The sequence below is a fragment of the Terrapene carolina genome, unplaced genomic scaffold (assembly GCF_002925995.2).
Source record: "Terrapene carolina triunguis isolate 2854851 unplaced genomic scaffold, T_m_triunguis-2.0 Scaffold131, whole genome shotgun sequence".
Taxonomy (NCBI): domain Eukaryota; kingdom Metazoa; phylum Chordata; order Testudines; family Emydidae; genus Terrapene; species Terrapene triunguis.
The window spans coordinates 27921996-27936181 of NW_020664482.1; the positions used below are offsets into that span (position 1 = coordinate 27921996).

The window sequence follows — 14186 nt, forward strand, 5'->3', positions numbered from 1 at the left end:
AGTGGAGAGGCCGAGTGGGGGCGGGGGCTCAGGGAGGAGTGACAGTCCGGGCACCAGGGCCACTTCTGAGTGTGGATATGGCACCATTGGCACAATTGTAAATCTGGTACTGGTCTCCCATCTCCCAAATGAGTTGCATAACCACTGGGCAATAAAGCTAATTTCTCTCTCTCTTGGCCATTGAGCATTTAATTATTACAAAGTGGAATAACTCCAATGGAAGGGACCCATCCCAGTATAGCCAATAGCGTTGTCATTAGCGAACTCGTCTAGTATAAGAACATAAGAACGGCCGTACTGGGTCAGACCAAAGGTCCTTCCCGCCCAGTATCCTGTCTACCGACAGTGGCCAATGCCAGGTGCCCCAGAGGGAGTGGACCTAACAGGTAATGATCAAGTGATCTCTCTCCTGCCGTCCATCACCACCCTCTGACAAACAGAGGCTAGGGACACCATTCCTTGGTATGTAGGATACCAAGATATTCAAGTCCCTGGTCTTACTCAGGCAGAGTAGGGACTTGAACCTTGATCTCCCACATTCTAGGCAAGTGCCCTAACCAAGGTTGGCCTCTTTTTCTCTCTCCCTCTGGTTTTGATGAGAAATTCCATCCTGGAACTGTGAAACTTTTCACAACAGAAGTTTCACTGAAACTGGTATGTTCCTGGAAAAGGTTTCAGTTTCAATGGCTCATCATTTTCTGATGGAAAAACTGTGTTGTCACAAAATTCCTGACCAGCTCTAATTGTATGCTCTTCAGGGCAAGGACTGTCTCTCGCTCTGTTTGTCCAGTGCCTAGCGCAATGGGACTCTAATCTTGGTTATAGTCTCTAAGTGCTACTGTAATTCATATGATAATAGTAATAATCTTCCTTGTGCAATTTGTTGCATGTATTATAAGTAGGAAAGGGCATGTCAGAAATCTGAATTAGTGTTTGGATACCAGACAATTCCATGTAACATAAAAATTCAATTTAGTGAAATTAAGATAATTGTAGATACAATTAATTAGTAGTAGAATTTTAGCAATATATACATTTGTTAACATAAAATACTACTTTGAGAATTAAAGCAACAAAGGAGTAAACATGTTTTAATTAATTTTATTTCACAAAACTTAAAATGAAGACCTAAAAAAAAAGCCATCAAAACAGTTCTTTTGGGGAAAAACAAAGTTATGAAGGAAACAGTACATACATATTGTTCCATTCATCACTTTCACAATTTCAAGGGCAATTTCTCTGGCTGCACCTGATTGGGGATCCTAACTAACAAAACACTAACCATTTTACTCCGTGAAAGCACCTCTCCCACTAAGATGTCAGGCATGGTTCTTTGAAAGTGCTAAAACAGGAGCTCTATTATTTTATTTTATTTTATTTATTATTGGTGGAGTTGGTAGTTAAGGTTGCCTAACACTTTCCAAACTTTAACCATTCAGGCCCAAATTTCCCATGCCAGTCTGGCTCACACTGAATTTTTTAAAATTTCATATAAAATGCTTCAGCTGTTTCTGAGAACAGAATTAAGGAAAATACTATGTTTTGTCCATTTAAAAAAATTCTTACCACTATTTAAGAAGCTGTAGCACATACATCCTTTGCAGCAGGGAATTGAAATTTTGCAGGGAGGTCATCCTAGTTTCAGATGACCTCCCTGCAAAAAAGCCCCTCCCTGGGCTTTTTATCTTCCCAAATTTAGCCAAGTTATAGGCCTATGAAAAAAATCTCAGTTGGCACATGATCAGTAGAGGCTCGTTAGAGTTTGGCAGCAATATTGTCCAAAAGGACCACCTGTCAGCTTGGGGCTCCAGGGTCTGAGCAGGCCTTTCCCTACAATTGCTTTTCCTGGTTGCCTGAGGCCATTGTGGCATTAGGCACAAGAACTGAGAGCAGGGAGATGGTCTCTCATGTGCTCTGGTGCCAAGGCAATGTGGAGGAAAAGAAGAAGCCACCTTACTGGAATATGAGGGGTGAAGGTGAAAGGGGAGAGCGATAGGAAGGAATAGCAGGGGAAGAGATTTCAGGAGTTGGTGGGTGGGGCAAACAGAGGGAGACCGGATCTGGGGGAAGGGGCAGAAAAGGGATAAAGGTGTAGGAGAAAGAACTGAAGCTGAGCTGGGACAGATAGGGATAGCTTAGGAGGAAGGTGGTGGTGGATAAGAATAGGGAGGGGGCCACAAACCAGAGTGTGGGGGCAGGAGTGAGGAGTCCTATAGGTTAGTGCTGTGGGGCTCAATTACCTCAGAAGGGGATGGAGGCAGAAGTCCTTGGTAGGAGAGGGGGGACAGAAACCAAGGGGAGACTGAGGCAGAAGAATTATAACCACTAGAGCCTACTCCCCTCGTGAACCTGGAACTGAATCCAGGATTCCTGAATATCAACATTCTGTGGTCAGCAAATACTGTGGCATCCATTGACAAAATGTTTAACCTATGCTGGACCACATAAGGTTGTCTGTGCAACCTTAATTCAACATCCCTGTGCATGTTCATTATGATCATCTTTAATTACATGATCACATGGGATGTATATAAATGGGTTCAAAAAAGAATTAGGTAAATTCATGGAGCATAGGTCCATTCATGGCTAATAGCCAAGATGGTTAGGGACCGAACCCTCTGCTCCTAGTGTCCCTAAATTTCCAACTCTCAGAAGCATGTGGCACTGGCCATTGTCAGAGACAGGATACTGGGCTAGATGGACTGTTAGTCTGACCTGGTATTGCCATTCTTATGTTATTATGTCCGTAGTATTTTTCCACAGGACACCTACCTCATTCATTGCACAAGATGGACCTTCCAACTTCTGCAAGAAATGGGGCAAGGGTCTTACAGACAATACATTCACTATACAAATCTGATTCATTCCTTGGGCATGATCCACTTTTGGTATTTCCTTACTTTTGAGTGCTTGACTTTACATACAAAAAGCTATATTAAGAATGTTAAGGTTGCAATTATTATTTATATTGTCATTATACCAAGGGGAGGAGGAATTATATAACCTGCAAGCAAAATGGTCTGGGTGATGATGGCCATATACGTTATTCGTTTTTTATTTCTTTGTATTGTATGCATTTTTATTTGCCCAAGCAGTAAACGTAAAGGGAATCCTGTTTGCTTATCATAGATAAATCAGATAGTTCACTAATTGCAGTATCCAAAATTAGTTATTTGAATAAGTCACAGCTGAGTCACCCAAAAGATTACAGGCTTTTACAGCAGAGATTTGTTTCAGTTACTTCTTAAGAAAATTATTCTAAAGATATAAGAAACTCAAGCTTTTCAGTGAGTCTAGTTCTTACCAAACTCCCTGTGAAGTAGAAAAATGTAGAAGTATTGCTAATTCTAATCCCTAGTGATCACAAACATTCACCTTTGTTATCCTACTTTCCCTCTCCTCTCTATTTTGGGTTAAAATGGAAGAAATTAATTATAGAGTCTATTCTTTGTCTCAGTTTACCAAAATAGAGATAAGGGGCCAGATCTTTAGCTTGTGTAAGGAAGCACAGCTCTGTTTGAAGTCATTCAAGGATTCCTTGCTTTCTAAGTTAAAGCAATTCTGGATTCACAAAAGGAATTGTTACTTAAAATTCTATGCTAATATCAAATCAATATTTAAATGAAGCACTTTGAACAGTACTTAACATAGATGGTTCAGAAATCCTTTGGCATTTTTCACAACCACAACTTAATTAGGATATCATATGTCTGTGTGATAGAAGTAGATTTATATATTTTTTTATAATTTCTATGAATAATCATAGAATAATAGAACTGGAAGGGACATTGAGAAATCATCTAGTTCAGTCCCCTGCACTCATGGCAGGAATAACTATTATCTAGAACATTCCTGACAGGTGTCTGTCTAGCCTGCTCTTAAAAATCCCCAATGATGGAGATTCCACAACCTCCCTGAGCAATTTATTCCAGTGCTTAACCACTCTGACAGTTAGGAAGTTTTTCCTAACGTCCAACCTAAACCTCCCTTGCTGCAATTTAATCCCATTGCTTCTTGTCCTATCCTCAGAGGTTAAGAAAAACAATTCTTCTCCCTCCTCCTTGTAACAACCTTTTGCATACTTGAAAACTGTTCTCATGTCCCCTCTCAGTCTTCTCTTTTCCAGACTAAACAAACTCAATTTTTTCGATCTTCCCTCATATGTCATGTTTTCTAGACCTTTAATCATTTTTGTTGCTCTTCTCTGGACTTTCTGCAATTTGTCCACATCCTTCTTGAAATGTGGCACCCAGAACTCGACACAATACTCCAGGTGAGGCCTAATCAGCGCAGAGTAGAGCTTCTCGTGTCTTGCTCACAACACTCCTGCTAATACATCCCAGCATGATGTTTGCTTTTTTTGCAACATATTTAGCTCGTATAGTGGACCACAAGCTAAATGACCCCCAGATCCCTTTCTGCAATACTCCTTCCTAGGCAGTCATTTCCCATTTTGTATGTGTGCAATTGATTGTTCCTTCCTAAATGGAGTACTTTGCATTTGTCCTTCTAGAATTTTATCCTATTTGCTTCAGACCATTTCTCCAGTTTGTCCAGACCATTTTGAATGTTAATCCTATCCTCCAAAGCACTTGCAACCCCTCCCAGCTTGGTATCGTTCGCAAACTTTATAAGTGTACTCTCTATGCCATTATCTAAATCATTGATGAAGATATTGAACAGAACCGGACCCAGAACTGATCGCTGCGGTACCCCACTCGTTATGGGAAATTATGGGGGCAATTAGGCAATAATTATTTAATGATAGTAGACATTTAGATTCAAAAAGTTAAAGCTTTATAACCATTAAAATACAAATGGTCAACATCACCTCAAAATATACAAAGTAAATATCCTTAAATCAGACATTCATAAGTTCTCAAGCAGAATTTGTCTTACTTTTTTGCCTATCTGTAAATTTCAATTATCACTGGAAATATTTTTGTTGATTTGTGTGTGTATGATGAAATTGGCATTTGCTGATAAAAAATCCTTTGAAGCCTAGTCATATGGTATTATGTCTCTAAATGTGAATTTCTAAGTAACAGATTTATTTCAATTAATTTTTTGGTCTGGAATTTTGATATCTGAACCTTATAAAATGTTATTTTTGTCAAATATGAATATTATCATTTAAAGGAAGACTTTGGTTTTGAACTTTGTTAAAAATAGTTTCTGAGACATACTTTCTTCTGTGGTCTGTCTCTGAACTGTGATAATTGCTCTAATTCCACAATTTAAATTTTGAATTTAAAATAATTTTTACCAGTTCTTTATCATAAAATAATAATTCATCATATATAACAGGTACATCAGATCATTTGTATGTTTAATTTTGATAGGACAAAAAGGAGATGAAAATATATAACTCAGTGTCATTTTCTACTGTTGAAGTACATTTCAAACAATGTTTTAAAGCAGTAGTGAATTGTATTAAGTCATATCTTCAGTCTCCGGTTTTAATCTTATGGACATGATTTAAATTAGCCTGCAATGAAGTATTTTTCTTTTATATACATTAGTTAGTATAACTGACACAAATATTACTAAAATTTGTAAGGTACAGTCCTTCTCTAGATTTAGCTACAAATTCTGTGATAAGCTGTGTAGTTGTACCACTGCCCTCTACTGGATGTGTCATAGCAACTATACTACTAACACTTTGGGGAGATTCTCCTCTAATTCTAATAAGGACCTGGCCTTCATCTAGATAGATCCAAGTTCTAGTCTTGCTATCTGAGAGAAGGTCTGGGTGGCCATGATGTGCCACACAGTTACAACCTTGCAGATCTTCAGTGTCCACAAATTTGTTACTTTATAAACTGTTTATTTCTGTTAATCAGTCTGATTGGCTGCAGAATTTACCAACTTTTTAGCTCTTTGTTCTAGTCAGAGTGTAGGAAGGAAAACTGTTTGGGAAATCATTCATAGTATTTACATTTTGTTCAACAGAAACACAATGTAAAATCCTTTCATGAGAAATAAACTCAAGATATAGAAATTAGACTGTTTCAGCTCAGTTATATGTTAATTCTAGATCTATCTGCATCAAAGAAAGAGAGCTTTGTTTAGATATTTTAACTAAGCAACTACTAGTGGTATTTAGGTTAATAGATGGTAACTAGTTTTAAGGTGAATGAGAACCCTTTGTATTCCCATTAATTTAATATAAAAAACCAATGACAGCATGGGTGAAATCATGGCTAGGTTGAAGTCAGTGACAGAAAAAAATGTCATTTACTTCAATGGGACAGGATTTTACCATGCGCACAGACAAAACTTTGAATGAAATTTTTTTATTTGTTACTGTAGTATGTGGTTTACATTTTAAAGTCTGTGGTGCAAAATAGAATTTACCTGTGCAAAAAACCTTTGTCCACTTGTTAATTTTTTCTCACTCTCTACCCTTGCATTTCAAAATGTTTTTAAATGAGTTTATTTTTAGTTGTATACAACTTGTTGTCCTGTGTCCTGCTTGCTACCCTAACTGTTTGCACTGGATATTTTGGGATTGTGAAGACTGCTTTGTGTTCATTTCACTTCACAAAAAGACTTGCTGGATGCTTGCAGTGATATGTACAAAAAATATGTTCTCTCATGTATGTAGGTTATACTGCCACTTTTATCTTAATGATTGTGGCTATGGCGTCTGCTTTTAATTTATATATTGCTTACGTGATTTGTGCACTTAAATTGCTTCTTAAGGGAAAACATCAAAGGCAAGCACTATACAGTATGCTTTCTCCAACAAAATTTAATCAAAATCAAAAATCTTCATTGAAGATTGTGGTGGGGTGTATGTACCCCACCAGCAATCAAAGGTCGAAGGGGTTCCTCAGAGGAGGAAAAATACCTTCCCTACCATGAAAAGAGTGTACAATCTTTCAGTCTTGATTTTGGGATGTTAAAATGCATCCACTGAGCAACTAGTTATCTTGGAATTTCTATTTTGTATTTTGTTGTTGTTAATGCGCTCACTACAATAACTAGTATAAAAGCAATCAAATCAGGCAGAAGAATATAATAATGTTAGATGCAAAGATCTGGGAATCATGATGAACTATTAGAGAATTCTTAAGTGTAGAGATTCTGTCTTTACTAGAAAGCTAGCTATTAGAAAATTGTGGATTTAAAAATAAAGTTTTGAAAGGGAAATTAAAAGTGGCTAAAATAGGTTTTTTTTTAAAGTTCTTGTCTAAAATGTTGGATTATCCACCCAGCTCTGCTCTGGGTGAAAAGTATGCTAGAGGACTGAAACATGTGGTGAGAAGGTTGAGAACAGATATTTGTAGGAATGAATGGTAGATAGAGTTGATTTAATCACCTTTACAAACAACCCTTGTAAAAACAAACAAAAACCTTCCCCCTTAAGAGAAGTCTGATCCTCACTAAATTGTAAAGAATGTTATGACGTATCATTGTAAACTGAGCAATAGTAAATGTTAATGGAAGGATAATACACATTGAGAACCTTAAGCATGGTGCATATACACATACATGAAACAGATTCAATCGATGAGAAAATAAAAGAAAAAAATACTTGCATCTCTTTATAGAGACTTTGACACATGTTCTGGCAGATCTATTAACCTTTTCCCCTGGCTAGCTGATGCTGCTGTTGAGAAAATTCAAAACACTGCCACAACTGTCAAACTGCGTGGAGCCAGGTCAACTGAAATAGTTTTCTATCTCCATTCTGTAATTCTGTAATACACAAAAACTATATGAACTGTTACACACTACTGAGATTACCAATATGCAGTCAGATGTGGAAGCTTGCTAATAAGATTTTGAAATCTTGCCTGGTTTCTCAGAGTTTCATTGTCAGAGTGTCACAAATCCATAGGAACCCCTTAAGATACTGCATCTGTTCTCTTAATACAGTGGTAATGACAATATAACCCTTACTGCTGTGCTTGCTTATACTATGTGTTTTAAAATGAGGAAAGTGCAATGACATCAAGGTACTTGTCTGTAGGAGACTGATCTATATTAATAGCTTAAAGAGTGACTCTGTTTTGATAAGTGACTCTGTACAAATGGCATTATCAGGTCCCATTTTTAATGATCTCAATGATTTCCATATGCACTCAATTTACAAATAAAATATTTCCCCCTATGTAACGGCCCTGCAAACTCAACTTGGGGCCTGGTAGTCAATCTGGGTCTTCCCTTTTAGCATATCACTAATAATGAAGGTTCTGCATGCCAAATTATGTCTTTGGTAACACATGTTCATCTCTGACCATCCGTGGGTTTGCATGACTGTCTGGAACTTAGTAAACAATTCTACTGATATCACGTGAAAAGGAATAGAAACCACTTCACTTTATACTGGTTGTGTTGGCTCTATAGGGTTACAGGACTAAAAAAACAGTAAAAACTAAAATCTGTATATTGTATATGAGTCCAACTAATATATCCAGGGTGAAATCCTGGCCCTATGAAGTCAATGGTCAAGATTTCACCCACAGGGAGTACGTCCATTGTGTAAGAGAATAACATTGTTACACCTACAGCCCCCAACTGTAGCGCATCATCAAGGATGTACAACCTATCCTGAAGAATGATCCCTCACTCTCACAGACCTCAGGAGACAGGCCAGTCCTCGCTTACAGACAGCCCCCCAACCTGAATCAAATACTCACCAGCAACTACACACCACACAACAAAAACACTAACCCAGGAAACTATCCTTGCAACAAACCCCATTGCCAACTCTGTCCGCTTATCTATTCCAGGGACACCATCATAGGACCTAACCACATCAGCCACACCACTGGGGGCTCGTTTACCTGCACATCTAACAATGTGATATATGCCATCATGTGCCAGCAATGCCCCTCTGCCACGTACATTGGCCAAACCAGACAGTATCTACACAAAAGAATAAATGGACACAAATCAGACATCAAGAATTATAACATTCAAAAACCAGCAGGAGAGCACTTCAATCTCCCTGGACACTCAATAACAGACTTAAAAGTGGCAATTCTTCAACAAAAAAAACTTCAAAAACAGATTCCAACAAGAAACTGCAGAACTGGAATTAACTTGCAAACTGGAAACCATCAAATTAGGCCTGAATAAAGACCTAATAAGCTTTCGTGGGTGAATAGCCACTTCGTCAGGCGCAGTGGGTATTCACCCACGAAAGCTTATGCTCCAGTACGTCTGTTAGTCTATAAGGTGCCACAGGACTCTTTGTTGCTTTTTACAGGTCCAGACTAACACGGCTACCTGATACCTGAGAGCCAAGTTTTCCCACATTTAGGTAACTACTCAGTGAAATGCTATTACCTGGCTATTATTCTTAATACCAGATCAAGACACCTATTGATACCATACTCAACACCAAGACACCCCTTTCTCTGTGCACAATAATTGCAGATACCTATGGTACCAACCTGGAAGTGGCTATTAGTTAAAAATAAAAACACCCTATGTGTCACATGCTGAATTGTATGACCAGGGTTTAAAGTGGTTTTGAGGAAGTGCTGTTCTTGTCAAGACCCAGTGATAGGATTTCAATAAATTGTTTATAAGAAAACAAAGTCTTGGACAGCTTAAGTGCATGTAGTTTCTTTCTGCAGCAATTACTGAAATACCTGAAGTATCAAATTTTTTGGCCAATTTTGTGATGTTGTTCAATCTAGCTTTCTGTGGTGGCATTAGCCCATCCGGAGAACGAGTCTGTTATTTTAATATCGTATTGTGACTAAAGCACAGGGATCCTAGATCCTATTGCTGGTGGTGCCTGACATGGATTTGATGCATGACCATGTTCAAGTCACTTTAAATTCTATTTCTCAGTCTACAGTGTCATCTCTAAAATTTGGTTAATACTTCCCACTCTCACAATGACTTATTTGTAGAATGCTTTGAGATTTTTGGCTAGAATGTGATACAAGAACAAAGTATTATTAATTATAATTTCTTGATGGTAGTTTGGAAAGGTGACCCTTTAGAAATGACAAAATTTGGAGCAAACTTAAGAAACCTTTCCCCCCTCTCTATTTGCCTTTAATCTCTCCTTGTTTTTATCCAAAAGATTCCGCAACAGATGCGGGTACAGTTTGTATTATTGATAGTGCCAGACAGAGCATTATTTGCTCTCTCATTGTTGTCTCCTGGGTGTTCTCACATGACAAGTCCCATCCTTTGCAGCCTTTGCATCATTTATTATGGGCATCTGGTCTCTTGGTTGTCTGTTGAGCTACTTTAGAGTGGGCAGGTATTTCTTATTATTTTATTTATTGCTCTTTAATATTTTTTCCTGATGTTAAAATTCTCCATTGATTGTAATTAGGTTTCTGAACCTTGGTGGGGACTTGGTGAGCTACCATCATAATCTTGCTCATTGAGCACTTTTTCCTAACATGTATTTAGTTCTAACCTTTACTTACTAGATTCCCGCCCCCCCCCACCCCACATTAAACAGTGGTCAAGAGGAAACCTTACATGTGTCTCAAACAATACAAAGGATTCAATGTGAATTGCTTCTGATACCTAGTCTGTATGTGTGGCATAAAAGTAATTTTATGGGGTAGGGGTAGGCTCAATTCTAAACCGTAATTGTATAGGGGCACTGAAGCATCGAAAAGTCAGGTTGGAACATAGTCACATGGCTAATACGTCCATACTACAGATCCCAAGAAAGGGATATGCTTTGATTAAATTTTTATTCTACATGCCAGCCACATATGCATATGTAAAGTATCTGAACAAATTTAATGTGTAGGTTATAGGTGGAATGAACAATGCATATATTCCTCTTCGAGGCCCTTATCCAAAGCCGACTGAAGTCAATGGAAAGATGTGTTTTCTTCAGTGGCCATTTGATAGAGGCTCAAATGCATAGTCAATATGGAGCTGCATGCATACATGTGATTTTGCTCATGTTTCAGCTGATACAGAAGTCCAAATGCAACATCCAGGACTCCAGAGCTTTACCCTGGTTTCTAAATGACTAAAGATGAAGTGATTCTGAACACTGTTTATGTATTTAGACAAAGGAGTTATTCATTGTAACAACTTTGCTTCGTCTGCTTATATATGTAGTGTCAAATGGGATATTAGAATTCATCATGCATTTGAAAATATATGAAGTATAACTTCCCTTAAGGGATTTCACCACCATTTAATGTAATTAAAGTAAATGACAGTGTAGTCCCTGAAGAAAAATGAGAGCATACAACAGAATTCCCACCAGAAGAGCATTCTGAAATGCATCTAAATGGATGGTTGCAAATTAAGTACAAATATTTTTAGGCATACTATGTCTGAAAGAAAAATTTAGAGAACATGAAAAAAATATGGGGACAAATCCCTTATTTGGGAAAACTGCCCTTGTTTCAGGTGGTCTGGGTTTTGTTTCCTTCTGTTGTTTTGTTTGACCCGGGACAAATAACTTTTATCCCTGTATCTCACTTCCCCATTCTGTGAAATGACCTCACTATGTTTTTGTATTGGGGAATTGACACCTTAAATAAACACTTGACTTTATAAATTCCCCTTCTCATTTGTTGGCCAAAAAAGTGATTAAATTAATGTGTAATATAATTACTATTTACATATTTTGCTTTAATTCAATCTGTGTTTAATAATGCCATGTACAGCAACAGGTAAAATCAAGTTTACAGGCACGTTTGTTACGGGTGGACGCTTGAATGAATAAGGTAATTCAAGCGCACACACTTCGGTTATTACTTCACAAGAAGGTTCCTTTGGGCTTCTGTGCTGTAGATTCATGACCACTAGTTATGGCATTGATAGGAATTTTATTTTCCCTGCCCCTCTTGTAGTTGGCGTTGTGATAAATATAGAACTTCAGCTCTGTGTTCTATAACAGTAAGAACTAAAAGCTACTGCTGCTCAAATATATATACAATGTAAAGTAAACACAATGTAAACAATATTGCCCTTGAATTGTGCTTTAATACCAACAGTTTATCACTTTAACATAAGTGCTTATGATTATCTTTGTTTGCTTTTTCTAGTGTAAAACTTTGTCTGGAATCTGTGACCACATCATCTCTCTCTCATCTGACTCTCTGGTGTCTCAGTCAGCACATCTTGAAGTAGTTCACCTTACTAGTGTTATGCCCAGTGAGGGCTTGGTAAGTAAGAATATAGCTAATTCCTTTTGAATATTAAACTCAAGCATCTATCCTTTAGAGTGTTTTCTTTTTTTTAACTTGCCAAGAAACCAAAGTGCATTTGTTTTATGCAGTTTCCAGCTTTTTGTACTAGTGCAAGCTTTAGCTGATTTCTATAAGTGGTTTAGCTACAGTCTTTATCTGTATTAAAATAAAATAAATCTACAGTTCTTAAAGCACCAGAGGTAACCAGAAAACATATTGGCAGCAAAAGTAGAGCATTGTAATCTGTAGTGAGCTGTAATATAGCTGTTGGACAACAGCAATATTATTGATTTTATTTTTATGTACAAAAAATGTTGGGCTCCAATATAGAAGTTAATCAGCTGCATAAAATAAATAATGTGAGAGATGGTACCACAAGTTTAAAGGAAAGTGATCATATTGTTTTTCTTATATTTAATTTAAAGGCTTTTATGGATTTTACTTCAAATTTCAGCAAGATTACTTTATTAAGGAAGACCAAAACCAACCAACCAACCAACCAAAAAACCCCAAAGATTTGTAGATGATATTTATAGAACAGACACTGGGACAGATTCACCCATATGTGCAGCTGCATTGCACCATTCCACAGTTACAAATCAGCTGTAAATCCAGTTTATCTGGTCAGTTAAGCCAGGTCTATAGCTATCTTGCATCCAGAGAAGCACAAAAGCAATCAGAGTATACTAGTGAATCTGGGCCCATGTCTCTTTTTACAGATTGTATTATATTTCTCAGTTATAATCCAGAATTCCACATTTCTTCCATTTCCGCTAATAATAAAATATTAGTCTCTCAACATCTTTGCATTTTGAAGCCTGATGCTGAGTAGTAATGATAACCTGCAGATTCTATAATGTGATTATTGTGCAGGATGTGGGGCCGGTGTGTATTCATTTATGAATAATATATGGATATATTGGGTTATGAGAATGTTTGCTGTATGGAGTTAATTCACTGTATGCATGGACTGGTTTAGTTAATAGTAGGGATCTTGGGAATCAAGCAGGAAGGTAAAACAATGAATCCAGATAAAACCCCTCCTGGTTAACAGATTAGGAGGTTAAGAAACAATACCTGAGCTATTAGCTGTGAAGATGCTACTTCCAGGCTCCAGCCAAAGTTACACAGCTGTTGTACCAAGGCTGAGAACACACAGTTCAAAAGGATGTTAAACAGTTAAAAACTCTGTCAAGAGCGGGAGGCAGTTGTCAGGGGCTGTTATCATGAGAAACAGGGGCTGACTCAGACACTGGTCCTCTGTGTGGGGAGGGGATTTGAAGGAGATGGAGATGCCTAAACTTCCTGGGGATTGATAAGCCTTGGGAAGATATACATTCATATAGACTGTTTAATTGTTTGCAAATCCTTTTGCTCTTATGATTTCTGTTCCTACTGCTAAGATTAAACAATACTTTTCTTTCAGAAAGCTTCCTGGTCACTGTATTAACTAGAGGTCAGTTTCCTAAGGGAAGACTTTAAGGTGCCAAGCCCAGTCAGTCCTGCTGAGCAGACACTGAGGCAATAGTCTGAGACCTAGTCTAACAATGGGAAAATCACAGGATTCCCCCCAAACGCACAGGACAGGTAAAGGCTAGAGGTCTAACACCTGAGGAGCATGCACTCAGAGAGACTGGAGAGGGGTCAAAAGTGCAGCTAGTCCAGTGACCATGACAATTATAATGCCAAAAAAAATTAATTGAAAAACTATATATAAAAGATACCTTATATTGCAATAATGAATGATTGGGAAGGAGATCATACTGGATATAGAAACATTGTCAGCAAGATGAGACCACTTAGCAGACCTCATACTGGCTGATTTAAGGATCAGACAGGCTTATCTAATTGCATCTCTTGTGCAAGAAGGCTGCTTATATACCACATGGGTCCAGCTATAGGAGTGAGCAGGAGAGACCCATACAGTCTCTAAAAAGTAACAGAGGGTCCTGTGGCACCTTTAAGACTAACAGAAGTATTGGGAGCATAAGCTTTAGTGGGTAAGAACCTCACTTCTTCAGATGCAAGTAATGGAAATCTCCA

The 14186-nt window shown here is 37.8% G+C and overlaps 1 protein-coding gene across 4 annotated transcripts in view; it reads left to right on the top strand.

Annotated features, from left to right (window-relative positions):
• The window catches only part of LOC112103386 (connector enhancer of kinase suppressor of ras 2-like), a 526129-nt gene that overhangs the window by 237872 nt on the left and 274071 nt on the right, over positions 1-14186 (top strand). For all 4 annotated transcript variants that reach the window (XM_026652993.1, XM_026652992.1, XM_026652995.1 and 1 more), the window contains exon 6: positions 12000-12119. In XM_026652993.1, the coding sequence (XP_026508778.1) occupies positions 12000-12119 (120 nt within the window). The remainder of the gene's footprint in view (positions 1-11999; positions 12120-14186) is intronic.